Genomic DNA, 20,958 nt, shown 5'->3' on the forward strand with positions numbered 1-20,958 from the left:
CATGTATGGGAGGAGGCATGTGGTAGTCTGCAGCCCTCCCCGGATCGGCAGAGGGGGCGGAGCAGAGACCGGGACGGCTCGGAGGAGAGTGGAGTAATTGGCCAAGTACAATTGGGGGGGGGGGGGTCAAAAAACAAGAAGGGTAGTATTCTTCAGTTTAAAAGGACAGAACTAACGTGTCCCGTTCAGGAGGCGGCGCTGGTGTCATGACTCAGACTGGAAGTGTGTGTTCCTGCCGCTTCTTCCAAATGGCTCCGCCTCATTTTAACGCTCTCTTCTTTTCTTTCTCGCCGGCCGACAGAATGAGATCGAGATACTGAAGGCGGAGAATGACCGCCTCAAATCCAGCGGGAACGCCACGCCCACGGCCACGCCCACACCCATCAAGTCGGCCCGGCCGCCATCCGAGACCTCCAGCACGTCCTCGTCCTCCTCACGACAGTCACTTGGCCTGTCACTCAACAACCTCAACATCACAGACACCATCATGTCAGGTGAGCCAGTCACGTGAGCGAGGGTCCACAGCGGACTTAGTTCCCACCACGTTTCAGAGACACACAGAAGACTGCTCATTAGGATGGCTGCTAATGGGGAGTTGGTCCTGCGAGGTGGATGGACAGCAGGACAGTTTCACCTCCGCTCAAATCTTTCTCCATCACCTTTCAGAGGAGGCGACTGGATTCAGGGTCTCTTGTTCGCTGTGTAAACGCCACTGTGTTGTGTCACGAGCGCCGCCGCGCCCGGTTTAAGGTCGGCGGCGTCTCCGAGGACGCTCACCGTTCACCTCGCCGGCCGACGAGCCGTCTCTGTACGTCTCGCAGCACGCGGGACACATTTCTGTTTGTACTGAGCTGCAGGAAGTGATGAGCTACAGACACACACACTCTGCTGCCGGGCCCACAGCACAGCAGGGGCCTGTCAGACACACACACACACACACACACACACACACACACACACACACACACACACGTAAATCCCACTCAGGATCATGTCAGCGTTATTGTCGCACACACACCTCACATGAACAGATACACACACTTACACAAAAGCTGAATTATAGTTACACACTCACTAAAACACATATTCAAATACACACTTAAGAAATATACACATGGGGGCGTCTGGGTGGTGTAGCGGTCCACTCCGTCGCCTACAAATCCCCGTGTTACCTCCGCCTTGGTCGGGCGTCCCTACAGACACAATTGGCCGTGTCTGCAGGTGGGAAGCCGGATGTGGGTATGTGTCCTGGTTGCTGCACTAGCGCCTCCTCTGGTCGGTCGGGGCGCCTGTTTTTTTTTTGGGGGGGGAATAGCGTGATCCTCCCACGCGCTACGTCCCCCTGGTGAAACTCCTCACTGTCAGGTGAAAAGAAGTGGCTGGTGACTCCACCTGTATGGGAGGAGGCATGTGGTAGTCTGCAGCCTTCCAGGATCAGCAGAGGGGGCGGAGCAGAGACCGGGACGGCTCGGAAGAGTGGGGTAATTGGCCAAGTACAACTGGGGAGAAAAATGGGGGGGGGGGGGGCCCGAAAAAAAAGAAATATACACATACTTAAATACACATACAGACACATCTATTCACACAGACAGACACACACGTGCTGGTGGTGCTGGCGGTGCCAGGGATCCTCGGTGTAATTAACATGGAGAGAGCAGCTCCTCTCTGAGGACTCAGGTCTTCATTAATGAACGAAGTGATGGGCTGAGAGCAGGAGGAAGAGGAGGAGGAGGAGGAGGAACACGAGGAGTGGGGCTGAAGGCCTGTTATCGCCCCAACACAGAAGCCTGGGGGGGGGGTGTGGTAGAGGGCATCTTAGTCTCTGACATGAGTCTAGATGTAGTCTATGTCGAATTCCACAGATGCAAATGAAAACACAGTGGACGACCTTTCCCACCAGCACAGGAAATGAGACGGGAACCGAATCAGCCGTCGCCTTGTAAACTGACACTTCCTAACTCACACAGGTCGAGTTTGATGTCATCAGTGTCCCTGTTCGTCCGGACCTTCGCTGGGGTGTTGTTTAAATGGTTGGTCCCGCTGGTTTTCTGCAAGGACTGATTATGTCTGTCTGAGCCGCCATTTTGTCCGAGTACCAATTAAGACTCCCTCGTTTTCGTCATGAAACGAGGTCATAGAGGAATGTTTCCCATCATCGGTTCCATTAATGAAATTCACTGTTGCGCCCGTTTTGCCCAGCAAGTAGAACTGCTGACAAACAGAAAACACAGGAAGAGAAACAGCACTTTCCTTTAAACGGGAGTTATTAGTCCAATGAAGTAATGTAGGAGGGGCGAGGATGGACCACGCCCATTATATATATATATACACTAGTTATCATTTAATAATTTAATTAGTAGTTAATAGGTATCAGGTAATTATTTGGAACTGCCAGACAGTGGGAGTGAACAACCATTAGAAATCTAATTTCGGCGTCTGGGTGGCACAGCAGTCTATTCCGTTGCCTACTAACATGGGGATCGCTGGTTTGAGTCCCCGTGTCACCTCCAGCTTGGTCAGGCGTCCCTACAGACACAATTGGCCGTGTCTGCAGGTGGGAAGCCGGATGTTGGTATGTGTCCTGGTCGCTGCAGTAGCGCCTCCTCTGGTTGGTTGAGGCGCCTGCTCAGAGGGGAGGGGGAACAGCCCCCCTGTTCCCCAGAAGCAGCTGGTGACTCCACATGTATGGGAGGAGGCATGTGGTAGTCTGCAGCCCTCCCCAGGTCAGCAGAGGGGGTGGAGCAGTGATGGATGGATGGACGGGTCTCTAATTTCAGTGAATGAATTGACTGTTTTGTTGGCCGTCCTCTTCAGTGAACTGCCACAGCGGCTGATTTGTCTTTAGTTTCCAATTTATTTTGTGGTTTTTACTTTCTTGTCCTGTAATAGTTTTTAGAAAATGAGTGTAAAAAGCAGGATCTGGTAGATTTCCTGGGATGATACATTCTTGTACTTTTCATAAAAAGACAGAGGAGGGACGTCTGTCCTCCTGTTTCACGTTGAGTCAGTCGACATGAAAAGAGGATAAGTCTGCTATAAAATGGGGGAATCAGATTTTGTTAACTTTGTGCTTTCAGATATTCTCCTGGACGACGGCTACGAAGGAAACCTGCGAAAAGAAGGCCGCAGCGTTCGGATAGTGGTCACCATCAACAGCGGCTCCAACCAGACCAAGGTGATCAAATGAGATGAGAGGAAGAGGTCTTACATCATTTCATGTTGTCTTTTTTTGTCTTCAATACAAGTTTTGTTGATAGCCATTTACGTTCAAAACTCACACTCGGGGGGCGTCCGGATAGCATAGCGGTCTATTCTGTTGCCTACCAACACAGAGGGCTCGCCGGTTCGAATGCCCTGTGACCTCTGGCTTGGTCAGGCAGACACAATTGGCCGTGTCTGCAGGTGGGAAGCCGGACATGGGTGTGTGTTCTGGTCGCCTCCTCTAGTCGGTCGGGGCGCCTGTTCGGTGAGGGAGGGGGAACTGGGGGGAATAGCGTGATCCTCCCACACGCTACGTCCCCCTGGTGAAACTCCTCACTGTCAGGTGAAAAGAAGCAGCTGGCGACTCCACATGTATGGGAGGAGGCATGTGGTAGTCTGCAGCCCTCCTGGGATCGTCAGGGGGTGGAGCAGCGACTGGGATGGCTCGGAAGAGTGGGGTAATTAGCTAGGTACAATTGAGGAGAAAAAAGGGGGGGGATCTCCCCCCTCCCCCCAAAAAAGTCACCATATTGAGATTTTTTTTATATTCTTGATATTGTCAGTTGATTCATTTGACATTTGTGTCTCTAGGGTAAACAAAAACAGGACTACCTGATCGGCTCCATAGGAGTGAGCGGGAAAACAAAGTGGGACGTGTTGGACGGTGTCATCCGACGCCTCTTCAAGGTAAATACTCTTTCAAACCACTGACGGGGCTGTTTTAATCTATGAGAACCACTTCAAAACACACTGATCCTCTTTTAAAATACATATTATTTTAGATTTAATCAGATTTAATCAGATTAGAGTAGATAAAATTTGATTCCGTTAGATTAGACAGTTAATGAGCCCCTTGGAGAAACTGAATTTTTGCAGCAGCAAATTGATTAATCAAAACAGAATCATAAAACTAGACTTTAAGAGGTTCAAGTAACAAGGTACAGGTACAGGTAACAAGTCTGGTAGGAAATGACATCACTCATGGAAAAGACAAAATAATGTACGAGATAAATTAAGAGCTAAAGAAAGACTTCAGACCGGGCTCTAAACTGTCGGTTCTCCCTCCTTCCTCTCCCCCGGGCAGGAGTACGTGTTTCGGGTTGACCCGATGACGAGTCTCGGTCTGAACTCGGACAGCATCGTGTGCTACCGGATGGGAGAGGTGGTGCGCGCCCACGCCTCCGAGGTACCAGAGCTGCTGCCCTGCGGCTACCTGGTGGGCGACAGCAACGTCATCAAAGTCCACCTCAAAGGTACAGCTGGGAGAAAAAACAAACCAGTACACACATAGAATCAGTACACACATGAACGCAGTAAACATGAAATCAGTACACACATAAAAACAGTATATACATGAAAACACTTAATGCATGTAACCAGTATACACATACAACCAGCTTAACCATGTAACCAGTATACACATACAACCAGCTTAACCATGTAACCAGTATACACATACAACCAGCTTAACCATGTAACCAGTATACACGTACAACCAGCTTAACCATGTAACCAGTATACACACACAACCAGTTTAACCATGTAACCAGTATACACATACAACCAGCTTAACCATGTAACCAGTGTACACATACAACCAGCTTAACCATGTAACCAGTGTACACATACAACCAGCTTAACCATGTAACCAGTATACACGTACAACCAGCTTAACCATGTAACCAGTGTACACATACAACCAGCTTAACCATGTAACCAGTATACACATACAACCAGCTTAACCATGCAACCAGTATACACATACAACCAGCTTAACCATGTAACCAGTATACACATACAACCAGCTTAACCATGCAACCAGTATACACATACAACCAGCTTAACCATGTAACCAGTATACACGTACAACCAGCTTAACCATGTAACCAGTATACACGTACAACCAGCTTAACCATGTAACCAGTGTACACATACAACCAGCTTAACCATGCAACCAGTATACACATACAACCAGCTTAACCATGTAACCAGTATACACATACAACCAGCTTAACCATGTAACCAGTGTACACATACAACCAGCTTAACCATGTAACCAGTATACACATACAACCAGCTTAACCATGTAACCAGTGTACACACACAACCAGCTTAACCATGTAACCAGTATACATATACAACCAGCTTAACCATGTTAACCAGTATACACATACAACCAGCTTAACCATGCAACCAGTATACACAACCAGTTTAACCATGCAACCAGTATACACATACAACCAGCTTAACCATGTGACCAGTATACACATACAACCAGTTTAACCATGTAACCAGTATACACATACAACCAGCTTAACCATGCAACCAGTATACACATACAACCAGCTTAACCATGTAACCAGTATACACATACAACCAGCTTAACTATGTAACCAGTATACACATACAACCAGCTTAACCATGTAACCAGTGTACACACACAACCAGCTTAACCATGTAACCAGTGTACACACACAACCAGCTTAACCATGTAACCAGTATACACACACAACCAGCTTAACCATGTAACCAGTGTACATATGTAGCCAGTACACATGAACCAGTACATGGATGTGACTAGTATACAGATGTAACCAGTACATACTACATATTATTAGTACACACATGAAATCACTACATACATTGTTTGTAACCAGTATACACATGACACAAGTACACACATGAAACCAGTATAAAGTTGTACTCACTATACACATGAAACCAGTGTACATATAAAACCAGTAAAAACTGTCGGATTTCCACGTTATTCTGTTTGATATTCCAACGTTTGAGGGTCTCTAAAGGAAACAACAATTAAAGCTCAGTAGAGGGGATCGCCGGATCGAATCCCCATGTTACCTCCGGCTTGGTCGGGCATCCCTACAGACACAGCTGGCCGAGTCTGTGGGTGGGAACCTGGATGTGGGTGTGTGCCCTGGTCCGCTGCACTAGCTCCTCCTCTGGTCGGTCGGGGCACCTGTTCAGGGGGGAGAGGGAACTGGGGTGAAAAGAAGCGGCTGGCGACTCCACATGTATGGGAGGAGGTATGTGGTAGTCTGCAGCCCTCCCCGGATCGGCAGAGGGGGAGGAGCAGCGACCGGGACGGGTCAGAAGAGTAGGGTAATTGGCCAAGTACAATTGGGGAGAAAGGGGGGTGGTGGTAAATCAGCTTTTGGAGCTTTATGGCCTTAAGTCCTGGTTTAGTCCCTGTAGAGCCTCCTAATACGTCTTAAGATGTCTTATAGCATGTCTCTGCTCCAGTGGTAAAAACATGTGCAAGAACGTGTTTCCTCCTCTGTTAGGTGTGAAGGAGAACAGCATCGATGGTCTGGTCTTCGACACGCTCATCCCCAAGCCCATCATCCAGCGCTACCTCAACCTGCTGATGGAGCACCGCCGCATCATCCTGTCCGGGCCCAGCGGCACCGGCAAGTCCTTCCTGGCCGCCAAGTTGGCCGAGTACATCGTCCTCAAGATGGGCCGGGAGGTCACCGAGCACAACGTGGCCAGCTTCAACGTGGACCAGAAGTCTAGCAAGGTAGGAAGCACCAAAGGCGATGGAGAAGATCTCAACAGTTGGGTCAAGACAGCGGTTCAGGGTCTGAAAGTTGAAACCTGAACCAGACTCCCACCTGTGACGTTTGGACCCGTCCCAAACAGAAAGTCACTGCTAATTTAGTATCCTTAACTTTATCAGAACCTTCCTTCCAAATGAACTTGAATGAATATTATTCATAAAATACCCATAATTCCCAATATCTAATACCCGAATGGAGTTTTGTCTCCCAGTTTAGAATTGACCTCCTTTTTGTCCTTCGCTCGGCCAAACCCAGTTGCACGCCGATGCTGTTTAAATGTTCTTAGCTGTAGTTCTTCAAATCTGATAACCACACACAGACGTCCAAATGAAAGGTACAGAAATAGGTTGTCTTGCACAAAATGTCCACTTGCAGACTCCAGATGGACATTTTGAAGATCTGCCAGTGCATATGCAGAGTAAAAACAATGTGAAACGCTCATATTTTGTAACTTGTGTTTAAATGTGAAGCGTGATTTGTGTTTTCGGCGATGATAACGTTCAGTTTCCTTTGTGTTTTGAGCTTCTGTCGTAACGTTTCTCTCATACCGTGGTTAAATCCTACACTTCAGGATCAAACTACAAGGACTTTCCTTTCTGGAGAAACCAGGATGTTGTATATAGTCAAAAGTGTGCAAGCACTCAAGCCATTTTAGTTTGGGTGTGTCCGTTCTGGCCTTGGGCTGAGAAGTCCAGGGACGTCTTAAAGGAGCAATTTGGATTATTTTGACGTCTGTCTCTATTTTATCCTCACCGCTCATGTAGTCTGTCTGTAGGGTTCGTTTTCACAGTTGTCCGTCCTTTTCTTCATACTGGACACGCAGCGGCAGCTTGTCGTCTACACTTCAGTGTCATTAATGGAGTCCAGATCGACAATCCTGCATCCGTGTAAAGAAATACTCCGTGGTTCAGAAGACGCTAACATGATACTGCAGCACTGTCTCATGCTGATTTACAACGGTCATCTTAAACATTTACTGCTGTTTTTTTTCCCCTTCTTATTGTTGGATATGGTGATTTTCTACCACGTTACTTCCTACAAGACATTACCAGCAGGAGGCGCTCCACCACCACACAGCAGAGCAAATGCTAAGAGAGAATTTAACAATACAAATCGTTGTATAGCGGCACGGTGGCGGAGTGGTTAGTGTGGTTGCCTCACAGCAAGAAGGTCCTGGGTTCGAGCCCCGGGGTCGTCCCGGGTCGTCCTCTGTGTGGAGTTTGCATGTGTGGGTTTCCTCCAGGGGCTCCGGTTTCCTCCCACAGTCCAAAGACATGTAGGTCAGGTGACTCGGCTGTGCTAAATTGTGAATGTGTGTGTGTGTGTTTTGGCCCTGTGATGGCCTGGCAGCCTGTCCAGGGTGTCTTCCATTAATTACATTGAAGTGTAGATGACAAGCTGCAGCTGTGTTTCCAGTATGAATTGAAGGACGGATGACCGTGAAAATTAAACCTACCTATGGACCTCACGAACACTGAGGATAAAACAGAGACAGACTTCAAAAGATCCGAACTATTCCTTTATCAGGGTTGGGTACGATCCACAATAATTTACAGAATATAAATTCCTTCTCACGCCTTTATGTCTCGGTGGTCCAGGATCTGCGTCAGTACTTGTCCAGCCTGGCAGAGCAGTGCAACTCGGAGGAGACGGAGACGGAGCTCCCCACCGTGGTCATCCTGGACAACCTCCATCACATCGGCTCCCTCAGTGACATCTTCAACGGATTCCTCAACTGCAAGTACCACAAATGGTGAGTCGGACACAGAAACCTTCGTTCAGACGGCTCCATACAACCCTCCTACAACCACGGTCTTCTATGGGCGGCCATGATGGCGCGGCTATGGGCATTAGATGCCTTGTTGGCTGCACCGCACCAGCGGGGCAGCCCTCCCTCCACATGCTGCTGTCTGTGAGTGATGGAGTTTCACCGTCATGTGTATTTCCAAGTAAAACAGGATATTCAGGCGAGACAAACCATAGGGAGGGATGGGATTTGATTGGTCGGTGCAAAACGTGATGATATTATTCATCGGAGTGTCGCTCGCCCGCCCGCTGGGACGTGGTGACACAATCACCAAAACTTGACTGTGTTAGAGGCATTAAGATGATTAGATTTTGATGTAAAATAAGTAAAAAACTATTGTTTTTGTTTGGGGTTTTTTTGCACAAGTTGTTGAATAGGGGGCACATTATGACTGGAGAAATGAGCTAACAAGGGGAAAAAAGTTATTTTTCATGCCTTTAAGGGCAGGGCAGTGGTAGCTGGGCAGAAAGTAGAGGAACAAGGGCAGAGTAAGATTTGAAAATAACTAATAAACTTTGTAACCAGACACGTTATGATGGCAGAGTCACACGCTTTCAAACTTTATGATAAAAAATGAATAGAATTAATATGATGAAGATTTGAAAAAAAAACTTTCTTTCCAACTCTGGGCAGTGTGGAGTCAGACGCCCTCTGCTGGCTGACTGTGGCCACTGCGTCATTCAGAATATAATTATAGTAATGCAGTACTACTCCACACTCCTAACAGAAGTGCTTCTCGACACTTACTCAGCAGGGGTCCTTGGATTTTCAGGTGCCAGTAAACACGTTTTTTTTTTCCTGTGTGTTTGTGTCTTGTGTGTCCATCAGCCCCTACGTGATTGGGACCATGAACCAGGGGGTCTCCTCCTCGCCCAACCTTGAGCTCCATCACAACTTCCGGTTCGTAACAGATTCAGAAACCAGTTTATCCATTCTAGACCTTTCTGTGTGGTTTTATGTTCCCCAGCTGATGTTAATGATGAAGCAAAATCTGTTCCTCATGTTACCTTTATACGCTTTTATACACCTTTATATGCTTTTATACACCTTTATACGCTTTTATACACCTTTATATGCTTTTTTTATAGTCATCGCTGCAGTGATGTTAAAAACACACAGCGGTCCGTTCCCAGTTAGGGGTTCGACTACAAACAGACAGCCTGCTGTTTTCTTTCATCTGTCACGTGTTACCGGTTTCTTGACTTGGACTGGGAATGTCATGTTCTCCTCCGGGATTTAACATCTCACAGAACAAAACGTCGTTCTTCGGGGTTGCCAGTGACCCCGTAGAGTCCCTCCTGCTGGAGTCAGTCAGCGGTCTCCAATCAGGAGACGCTAACAGTTGTGTCTCTGCAGGTTTTTGTTAAATAATCTGCTCTCACTCTTCTTGAAGACGTGGGAATTACCAGAGAAATCCGGCTGCGTTGTGATTGGTCGAAATGAAAGCGTGCATACGGGTGACCGTTACAGCTGAAATGAACCATTAGAATATGAGAGGAGAGTGGACTTCCTGTGAGGGGGAACATATATATACAAACTATATTATCAAAACAGCGACCTCTTTTGGGGCCCAAGACAGACAGAGGGATAGAGCCATTTAGGAGAAATGTGTCGCCTGTCATCTTAACTTTCCTGTCTCCCCGCCTCAGGTGGGTGCTGTGCGCCAACCACACCGAGCCCATTAAAGGCTTCCTGGGTCGCTTCCTGCGGAGGAAGCTGATCGAGACCGAGATCGATAAGAACATGCGGAGCAACGACCTGATCAAGATCATCGACTGGATCCCCAAAACCTGGCAGCACCTCAACGGCTTCCTGGAGGCCCACAGCTCCTCCGACGTCACCATCGGTTAGACCTCAGACACACACACACATATTCATGCGAGCTCTTATACCCACCAACGTGTCACATATGTTAATATAGTATATATAACACAACACACTACCACATGCACACAACACACTCATATGTACACCTGTTTACACTCTGTAGCAGTACTTCATGTCTTGCAGCACACATTTGGACCAGCTGACTCGGTCATCTTGTGTGAAGAGTGCTTTGAGTGTGACGTCTAGTTTTGTGCGTTGTTTGTCCGGTCCTGTTTGACGTGTGTTGTGCTGCTTTTGACTGTCTGTTTGAACCAGTTCTTGGGTCTCTTCCTCCTGCAGGTCCTCGTCTCTTCCTGTCGTGTCCTATGGACGCCGAGGGCTCGCGGGTTTGGTTCACCGACCTGTGGAACTACTCCCTGGTGCCATACCTGTTGGAGGCCGTCAGAGAGGGGCTGCAGGTGGGTGTGGAGTTCAGAGGTCACCGGGTGGCCAGCAACAGGGACCTTGTGTTGCTTCGTGACATCCATCATAGAAATCAAACTTGCATGTTCGGTTGGATGCTTAAAATGTAATTGTCAGGGCATCTGGGTGGTGTGGTGGTCTATCCCGTTGCCTGCCAACACGGGGATCACAAGTTCGAATCCCCGTGTTACCTCTGGCTTGGTCGGGCATCCCTACAGACACAATTGGCCGTGTCTGTGGGTGGGAAGCCGGGTGTGGGTATGTGTCCTGGTCGCTGCACTAGCGCCTCCTCCGGTTGGTCGAGGCACCTGTTCAGGGGGGAGGAGGAACTGGGGGCAACAGCGTGATCCTCCCACGCGCTACGTCCCCCTGGTGAAACTCCTCACTGTCAGGTGAAAACAAGAGGCTGGCGACTCCACATGTATGGGAGGAGGCATGTGGTAGTCTGCAGCCCTCTCCGGATCAGCAGAGGGGGTGGAGCAGAGACCGGGATGGCTCGGCAGAGGGGGTGGAGCAGAGACCGGGACGGCTCGGCAGAGGGGGTGGAGCAGTAACCGGGATGGCTCGGTAGAGGGGGTGGAGCAGCAACCGGGATGGCTCGGCAGAGGGGGGTGGAGCAGAGACCGGGACGGCTCGGCAGAGGGGGTGGAGCAGAGACCGGGATGGCTCGGTAGAGGGGGTGGAGCAGAGACCGGGACGGCTCGGCAGAGGGGGTGGAGCAGTAACCGGGACGGCTCAGCAGAGGGGGTGGAGCAGAGACCGGGACGGCTCGGTAGAGGGGGTGGAGCAGAGACCGGGACGGCTCGGCAGAGGGGGTGGAGCAGAGACCGGGACGGCTCGGTAGAGGGGGTGGAGCAGTAACCGGGACGGCTCGGTAGAGGGGGTGGAGCAGAGACCGGGACGGCTCGGCAGAGGGGGTGGAGCAGAGACCGGGACGGCTCGGTAGAGGGGGTGGAGCAGAGACCGGGACGGCTCGGCAGAGGGGGTGGAGCAGAGACCGGGACGGCTCGGCAGAGGGGGTGGAGCAGAGACCGGGACGGCTCGGTAGAGGGGGTGGAGCAGTAACCGGGACGGCTCGGCAGAGGGGGTGGAGCAGTAACCGGGACAGCTCGGCAGAGAGGGTGGAGCAGAAACTGGGACAGCTCGGTAGAGGGGGTGGAGCAGAGACTGGGACGGCTCGGCAGAGTGGGGTGGAGCAGAGACTGGGACAGCTCGGTAGAGGGGGTGGAGCAGAGACCGGGACGGCTCGGTAGAGGGGGTGGAGCAGACACTGGGACAGCTCGGCAGAGAGGGTGGAGCAGACACTGGGACAGCTCGGCAGAGAGGGTGGAGCAGAGACCGGGACGGCTCGGTAGAGGGGGTGGAGCAGACACTGGGACAGCTCGGCAGAGAGGGTGGAGCAGACACTGGGACAGCTCGGCAGAGAGGGTGGAGCAGAGACCGGGACAGCTCGGCAGAGAGGGTGGAGCAGACACTGGGACAGCTCGGCAGAGAGGGTGGAGCAGAGACCGGGACAGCTCGGCAGAGAGGGTGGAGCAGTAACCGAGACAGCTCGGCAGAGTGGGGTGGAGCAGAGACCGGGACAGCTCGGCAGAGAGGGTGGAGCAGTAACCGAGACAGCTCGGCAGAGTGGGGTCTCGTTAGGAATGACTGGCGGACTGTTTGATGATGCCACGCTTCACACCACGCCCCACAAGAGCAGCACACACACTTTACCTCATAGGGTCTGGTACTGGTTCTGATTCTGGTTCTGATTCTTTGTAAACTAACTCGTCCTGACCTGACCTGTGTCCTACAGCTGTACGGGAAGCGGGCGGCGTGGGAGGACCCGTCTAAATGGGTGATGGACACATACCCGTGGAGCGCCGCGTCCCTTCAGCAAGAAGGCCAGTCGCTGCTCCAGCTGCGGCCGGAGGACGTCGGCTACGATGGCTACTGCTCCTCCAAGGAGGGAACCTCCTCCAAACAGGTCTCTCAGAGCGACACGGAGGGGGACCCGCTGGTGAGGAGGAGCACCCACCCACACACACCCACCCACACACACACACACACACAGAAATACAAACGGTCTCTACGGTTGGGACGGTGTCTGGATTAGTGAGGTTCAGGTTTTGTACTTTCTGGGTGAGTTGGTTCAGACAGTGATAACACAGAAGTGAACGGATCAACCAGAGCCGAGCCCTCCTACCTTTAGTACCCTTGAGCAAGGCAGCTTCGGGGCACCTGTGACTTAGCTTGACTTTGGACCTTTCAGTCCAAGGTCAAATCGGAAAACTGAAAAGACGATTTCCAACCTGTCAATCAACAAAGTTTTACAAGGGGGTGTCCGGGTGGCGTGGCGGTCTAGTCCATTCCCTACCAACACGGGTATCGGGGGTTTGAATCCCCGTGTTCCTCCGGCTTGGTCGGGCGTCCCTACAGACACAATTGGCCGTGTCTGCGGGTGGGAAGCCGGATGTGGGTATGTGTCCTGGTCGCTGCACTAGCGCCTCTTCTGGTCGGTCGGGGCACCTTTTTGGGAGCGAGGGGTAACTGGGGGGAATAGCGTGATCCTCCCACGTGCTGCGTCCCCCTGGTGAAACTCCTCCCTGTCAGGTGAAAAGAAGCGGCTGGTGACTCCACATGTATGGGAGGAGGCATGTGGTAGTCTGCAGCCCTCCCCAGATCAGCAGAGGGGGTGGAGCAGAGACCGGGACGGCTCGGAAGAGGGGGGTAATTGGCCAAGTACAACTGGGGAGAAAAGGGGGGAGGGGCAAAGTTCTACAAAAAAAAACCCCAAAATTAAAACAGTGCAAATGAAGAAATATGTGCACATGACTGATTCACCCTGAAGAACTTTTTAAAAACATCTCAACTTGAAAACAGTCAGTGGAAATAGTGAATTAACTGAATGAAGACACAACAGAACCAAAACCCAGCAGAACCAAAGCCTAGCAGAACCAAAGCCTAGCAGAACCAAAACCCAGCAGAACCAAAGCCTAGCAGAACCAAAACCCAGCAGAACCAAAGCCTAGCAGAAACAAGGCCCAGCAGAACCAAAGCCCAGCAGAACCAAAGCCTAGCAGAACCAAAACCCAGCAGAACCAAAGCCTAGCAGAACCGGTAGAAAAAACAGTGACCTGGTGAACTGACGAGGGAGACGCAAGTTCAAAACAGATGCCTTTGTGTGTGTGTGTGTGTGTGTGTGTGTGTGTGTGTGTGTGTGTGTGTGTGTGTGTGTGTGTGTGTGTGTGTGTGCACATGATAGTATCACATGTTCTGAGGTTTCCACAAGTTGCAGAAACAAAATGGCAGATGAGGGGTTCTGATGAGTCCTTCCTCTTTCACACCGTGTGTGTCTTTCACACGTCCACGATAGAACCGCTCAGCTTGGCGGATGCCGGTCTCCATGGCAACCGAGAACAACCTGACCTTGTCTTCTGCAAAAGTGACACGCCAACAATTGGGACATGGATGAACGAACACACACACACACACACACACACACACACACACACACACAACCTGGTCTCTGTTTCTTCTTCTCTCTCTTTTATAACCGTCTCTGTTTTGCCGTCCTGGCCATCCCAGAATAGTTCATTAGACCATGAAGCTGAATCATCAAACTGTGGTGACGACTCTTCGCCCGACAGCCACGACGTGTGTCGTACAACACCTGCTCTGAACATGGTGTTTGCTCTGTTCCTAAATGTGTGTGTGTGTGTGTGTGTGTGTGTGTGTGTGTGTGTGTGTGTGTGTGTGTGTGTGTGTGTGTACATACAGATGAATATGCTACTGCGCCTGCAGGAGGCGGCCAACTACTCGAGCCCACAGAGCTGTGACAGCGACAGCACCAGTCACCACGACGACCAGCTGGACTCCTCGCTGGAATCGGCGCTGTGACGCGCAGACGGCGGCAAAGCCCCGGATCCCTGCGGACCCGGAACCCTCCCGGCGAAACCAAAACCAAGAAGTCTGGGAGTTCCAGGGAGGCAGAACTCAGTTCGGGGCCCCCACAGCACCGGGACTGACACATAACGAGTCTTACTGTCCAAAACGTCCAATCAAAAGACAAACACAGTCTCAGCCGCTCTCACTAAACGACCGACAGCACAAAAATCAGAAATGATCGTCGTTTTGACGCGACACCAGATCACCCAGATCCTCGTTCTTTTTAAAGATGACCAACACTTTTACAGACCGGGTTCCCGGGAGGTGTCAGACAGGTATTTTAGGAGCTCGTTTGGTTTCTCAAAACGGATCTGTGGCGTTCTGAAACGGAGCCCTTTACAAACCCTGTGGGCAGGATTTGTCCCTGACGGGACAACATGTCCTCCGCCAACGTCATTCTGCAGTGGGCCACGAGCGGGCCAACGGCCCTCCGGTCTCTTTCCCCCCGCCGGGGAGAGACGGTTTCTGAAAAGCCGAGAGGTTTAGCGAGAAGCGTTTGACGACGATGAAACTGGATTTTATTTTGTTTTTCCAGTCACGGTTATTTTATATTATACTCAGATGTTTACAGTGGGGACTAATGCTGCCCTGTTCTTTTGTGTTTACATAGGTGCTTCACACACACACGCACACACACACACACACACACACACACCAGGCTTTTATCCCTCCTGCCATCGTCTCAGGCCTCAGGTTGGGCCGTGTGGTTCTGGTCCGGGGTCGTACGAAAACCATCTCAGTTGTCAGAAACTGCCAAGACCGCCGCCGCCGCCGCCGCCGCCGCCCCGGAAGCCGGAGACAACAAGCACAACTGAACACTCCTGCCATCCGCCTGTCACCCGGCCAAGCCGCTACTGTGAAGTCTGAAGTGGACAAGTGCCAACAACACCGTTTGATTTACTGCCATACACACACAACACACACACACAACACAACACAACAGACACACAACACAACACACACACACGGAAATGTCTCATAACACAGGAAAGAGCAAGGTTGCAAACTATTTTATTTGTTTTTGAAAGGCTTTCTATGTCACGCAGTCTGTCTGTACGCTCTGTGTGATATGCACCAACAGGGGGCGCTCTCTGGGTCTGTGCTAGACGGGTGGGGTTTAAGTGCATTTGGACTTTTCAGATCATGCCAGTCAGTTACACAAACGCTTTCCCTGGATTATCTAAACGTCCTGGCATTGCCTTGTGACCCGGCGCAGCGACACCCACCCACCTGTGGCGTCAGGAGACCCCCAACGACACCCACCCACCTGTGGCATCAGGACAGGAGACCCCCAACGACACCCACCCACCTGTGGCGTCAGGACAGGAGACCCCCAACGACACCCACCCACCTGTGGCGTCAGGACAGGAGGCCCCCAACGACACCCACCCACCTGTGGCGTCAGGACAGGAGGCCCCCAACGACACCCACCCACCTGTGGCGTCAGGACAGGAGACCCCCAACGACACCCACCCACCTGTGGTGTCAGGAGACCCCCAACGACACCCACCCACCTGTGGCGTCAGGAGACCCCCAACGACACCCACCCACCTGTGGCGTCAGGAGACCCCCAACGACACCCACCCACCTGTGGCGTCAGGACAGGAGGCCCCCAACGACACCCACCCACCTGTGGCGTCAGGACAGGAGACCCCCAACGACACCCACCCACCTGTGGCGTCAGGACAGGAGACCCCCTGTGACACCCACCCACCTGTGGCGTCAGGACAGGAGACCCCCAGCGACACCCACCCACCTGTGGCATCAGGATAGGAGGCCCCCAACGACACCCACCCACCTGTGGCGTCAGGACAGGAGACCTCCAGTGACACCCACCCACCTGTGGTGTCAGGACAGGAGACCCCCAACGACACCCACCCACCTGTGGCGTCAGGACAGGAGACCCCCAACGACACCCACCCACCTGTGGCGTCAGGATAGGAGGCCCCCAACGACACCCACCCACCTGTGGCGTCAGGACAGGAGACCCCCAGTGACACCCACCCACCTGTGGCGTCAGGACAGGAGACCCCCAGTGACACCCACCCACCTGTGGTGTCAGGACAGGAGACCCCCAACGACACCCACCCACCTGTGGCGTCAGGACAGGAGACCCCCAGCGACACCCACCCACCTGTGGTGTCAGGACAGGAGACCCCCAACGACACCCACCCACCTGTGGCGTCAGGAGACCCCCAACGAAGTGTCAAGAGTATTCTGAAGCGCAAACTCACCACGTGTGTTCGGTCTGCGAGCTGAGGAACAGAAGAGCGATACTGGTGCTCTCTCTCTCTCTCTCTCTCTCTCTCTCTCTCTCTCTCTCTCTCTCTCTCTCTCTCTGTCTCTCTCTCTCTCCCTCCCTCTCTCTCTCTCTCTCTCTCTCTCTGTCTCTGTCTCTGTCTCTCTCTCTCCCTCCCTCTCTCTCCCTCTCTCTCTCTCTCTCTCTCTCTCTGTCTCTGTCTCTGTCTCTCTAACTGCCTTAAAGGTGCTTCGGTTCAGGAAATGTCCTCAGTTTCCATTGACTACGGTGAGATGACGTCACCACGAGGGCAGCGACCGGCGCCCCGCTTCCCTGCTGCGGCCCGACACTTAGCGGCTAGCTTTAGCGAGCCAGCCGTCTGTTAGCATGCTGGCTATCTGTGTTAGCATGATAGCTATCTGTGATAGCATGCTGGCTATCTGTGTTAGCATGATGGCTATCTGTGTTAGCATGATAGCTATCTGTGTTAGCATGCTAGCTATCGGTGTTAGCATGCTAGCTATCGGTGTTAGCATGCTCTAGAGGACCCGTCAGACCGCCCCGTCCTGGTTCTGGACGTTGTGCGCAGACGCTTCGGTTTTATGCTGCGTTTGAATGCAAACCGTTTTGGGTTTGGCTGTTTGGGTTTTGTTTAAGTTGTTTTAGTTTGGTTTCCCCCCAGTTGAGCTGGGCTCACCTGAACCGACATGAGCACAACCCGGTCCCTTTGCTTTTCTAGCCTGACGAGCATGTTTTAAGCTTTTTAGGGGGCGGGGCGTTGAGAAGAAATCTTCACGCGCGAGTGTCCCTGATGGAAGCCACGTTGAACCCGGAGCGCGCGCTCGGCGTCACGAGCGGGTGGGTTTTGCACACGTGTGGGAGCGGGGTGGCTTGTAAATAGTTTAATAAAAGTGTTGCACAGTGAATCAAAGCTGCGTTCCGCCCTGTCGATGTTACATTACGCTTAACCCGCCGAGGAGAATTCTCCGAACTTTCAGCCGCAGAGAAGTAGCGGAGAAAACAGAACCGCGAAGCCGCATCCCGCTGTCAGAACCCGCTGTCAGAACCCGGTGTCCGTGTCGTGCTGGTTGGATGTGTCGCCTATGCAGGAGGCGTTACCGTACCTGCACCGTGTGGAGCCCCTCCCTCCCCCCCCTCCCTTCCTAACTCAGCCCAGTAGAGATAGCAACGTCCCCCCCAAGTCACTGGTCCCGAGCAACAAGGGGAGCACTTTTACAGTCCCCGTCCCTCTCCCGGTAGTCCCCCCTCGCCGTCTTCAGGAATGTCGTCCGATCCCTACAAGCTCCTCCCCCTCCTCCATGTAACCCGCGCTGACCGTCACGTCCCGCCCGAGAGGCTGAGCTGGTGCCGTACCGTAACACACCTTAACACCACCCCGCAGGTGCTACTGGTCCACTCGAACCCATCCGAGACCAACGAGTCAGCTGACAACATCGTCACACCCTCAGGACAATCCGATACTGTACAATCTCTCCCGCGGCCAGCGCCTCAGCCGCCAGCGGCGTGGCGGCCAGCGGCGACCCCCGGCCCGGGCCAGCGGCGACCCCCGGCCCGGGCCAGCGGCGACCCCCGGGCCTGCTGTACTCTCCTAAATACTAGGTACTCGTGCCATTCAACGCCTCGTCACCGTAACCTTGGTGACGGGTCGATCCTTATCTAGTCGACACGTGCGTTTCAGAATGTGAACGCAGACCGTTTGCCCATCTTGTCGAACTCCCCCCCCCCATCCCCATCCCGGCTACGCCCGCCGCGGTGTATGACGTCACTTCCGGAAGTTCCGCCGTGCTGATGATCAACAGGTATGTTTCCCACGTGTACTCGCAGACACATCTCAGTTGATACCGCAGCGTTTTCCTCCTGCTTCAGAGAAAATGTTTTCCTTTTCCTTTCTTTTGTTTTGGGTGAAAACATTTGTCCTTAAATGTTTTATATTTTGTACATTTGTATGTAACATATCATGTAAATAGAGAGAGACAGTGATTTAACTCATCTGGAGGATTTTGTAGTCTTTGTAAAGCCCTAATAAATGGTATTTGGTGTCGCACAAGCAAAACAATGTTGTTGTTGTTTCACCTGTATTGATTCGCATGGATGTTGGGGTCTTCTGCAGCGACTGGTAATCACACAGGAGGGATTCATCCTTGGGTTTGATGGTCTGAAATAATCACATTCTGCCTGCGGAAGAAATGCATTGTAAGGTAGCTGCATTGTGAGGTAGATGCATTATAAGGTAAATGCATTGTGAGTTAGCCTGTGGAGACAGTCGTGGCACTGGGGGTGCAGTAGTCACCATAACACACTTTATTGTGCAACACCTTGAAAGCGCCGAGGCCTGTCGGGCTGCTGTCTGTAGACTCCAGCTCTGCTTTGAATGCCCTGCAGCCAGTAAGCTCAGACGGATGTCTGTTAACCCAGAAACCCTCAGGCGGCATCGCTCCTTTTTGACCAGCAGCACCCGGCAGGTCCGAGTGAACCAGACAGTCTGAGTCTAACGTCAGTAACACCGGCGTTAGACTCAGGGATGTGTGAGTTCTCCCACTCTCCTTATATACAAGTGGTTGGAGAGGCAGTCATCCCAGCACTTCCGCTGGGGTGTGATGACTATCATCTCATTGTAAACACTAAGAAAACAGAAGAGATTATTTTTGATCCCGGACATCTGGAGGATCCTTCTCCGCTACTGGCCCATAACGCTTGTATTACCCAGGTTCATTCTGACAAATACATGAGTGTCCATCTGTCTCGGCATGTCCACGTGAGCTCTGTATGCATTGGAGACTCGACTGTCTGAGCAGACTCGGTGTGTTTGGGGTTGGACAGAAGGTAGTGGTGTTATTTTGTCATGCTGCGATAGAGGGCGTATCACAGTAGGGAGTTTCCGCTTGTTCTGTTAAGTTAAACTCACAAATGAACAGACCGCTCCAGGCAGCAGTGAAAGTGGTGGGTGCGAGGGAGCATCCCTGCCTCCAAATGCCCTCTGAGAAGACTACAGTTAAACAGGCTAAGATGATCTCTGACCCCTCTCGTGCCCTGTGTTCAGAATACGCCCTGCCCCCATCAGGTAGACGTTACAGGAAGAGATACCTGTAACTCTCATCCAGAGGTGTAAAAACCCGGTCCAGAAAGTACAAACCCTAACCGTGTCTTTACTCCATCCATGTATTAAACGGCTGATTTGGGAAACTAGTCAGTGCAATCTGACGGTTTAGTACACGGGTGGAGTAAAGACATGGTTAGGGTTTTTACTTTCTGAACCGGGTTTTTACACCTCTGCTCTCATCCCTCTATCAGGGAATCTCCTAAACTCAGGACATAAGGAGGAGGAGGAGGAGGGGCGGGGGGTGAAACGAGGGACGGTGCTGCACGTATCTGGATGCCTTCATGTCTGTTGCTGCACTGTAACGTGCATGGATAAGGAGACACGCTGTCCGCTGGCTGGCGAGTCTGACCCTTTAGTCTAGCGGTTAGCGATGTCTCCTGCGATGCGGGCGGTACGGGTTCGCGTCCCAGCCGCGGCACTTCCTGTGGTTGCGTTTTCCCCCGACTTCGCTACAGTATGTGTTCTTCTGTGGCAGCCTTACGTCACAGACAAACTTCCCTCGTGACAAATAACGTCATCTTGTATCTTGAACAACAGGAAGCATTTGCCTTTCAATGAAAGTGTTGCTCTTAAATTAAGACAGAGTCACTGAATACATCGACTTGAACAAAATGTTGACCAGCAATCAGATATTTATATTTTTGCATGTATTTCATAGATGAGTTTTGAATTGGTTTATGAGTAATGTGGTAACTTTGTGAACTATTTAGTATAAAAGTAGGAACACTGACGAAGTCGCTTGAGTGATGAAACGTTTCCCCACTAAACTTGGTGTCCAGAGGAACCGATCCCA

At 51.6% G+C, this 20,958-nt stretch overlaps 1 protein-coding gene across 1 annotated transcript in view; it reads left to right on the forward strand.

Annotated features, from left to right (window-relative positions):
* nav3 (neuron navigator 3) overlaps nt 1-16,026 on the forward strand; it is a 296,390-nt gene extending 280,364 nt beyond the window's left edge. The window contains exons 31-41 of the mRNA XM_056275775.1: nt 302-494; nt 3,078-3,175; nt 3,793-3,888; nt 4,286-4,454; nt 6,504-6,739; nt 8,378-8,532; nt 9,415-9,486; nt 10,236-10,432; nt 10,753-10,871; nt 12,674-12,877; nt 14,638-16,026. Of these exons, the coding sequence (XP_056131750.1) occupies nt 302-494; nt 3,078-3,175; nt 3,793-3,888; nt 4,286-4,454; nt 6,504-6,739; nt 8,378-8,532; nt 9,415-9,486; nt 10,236-10,432; nt 10,753-10,871; nt 12,674-12,877; nt 14,638-14,757 (1,659 nt within the window). The 3' untranslated portion in view covers nt 14,758-16,026. The remainder of the gene's footprint in view (nt 1-301; nt 495-3,077; nt 3,176-3,792; nt 3,889-4,285; nt 4,455-6,503; nt 6,740-8,377; nt 8,533-9,414; nt 9,487-10,235; nt 10,433-10,752; nt 10,872-12,673; nt 12,878-14,637) is intronic.
* The last annotated feature ends 4,932 nt before the right edge of the window (nt 16,027-20,958 follow it).

The sequence above is a fragment of the Lampris incognitus genome, chromosome 3, assembly GCF_029633865.1.
Source record: "Lampris incognitus isolate fLamInc1 chromosome 3, fLamInc1.hap2, whole genome shotgun sequence".
In the NCBI taxonomy this organism is placed as follows: domain Eukaryota; kingdom Metazoa; phylum Chordata; class Actinopteri; order Lampriformes; family Lampridae; genus Lampris; species Lampris incognitus.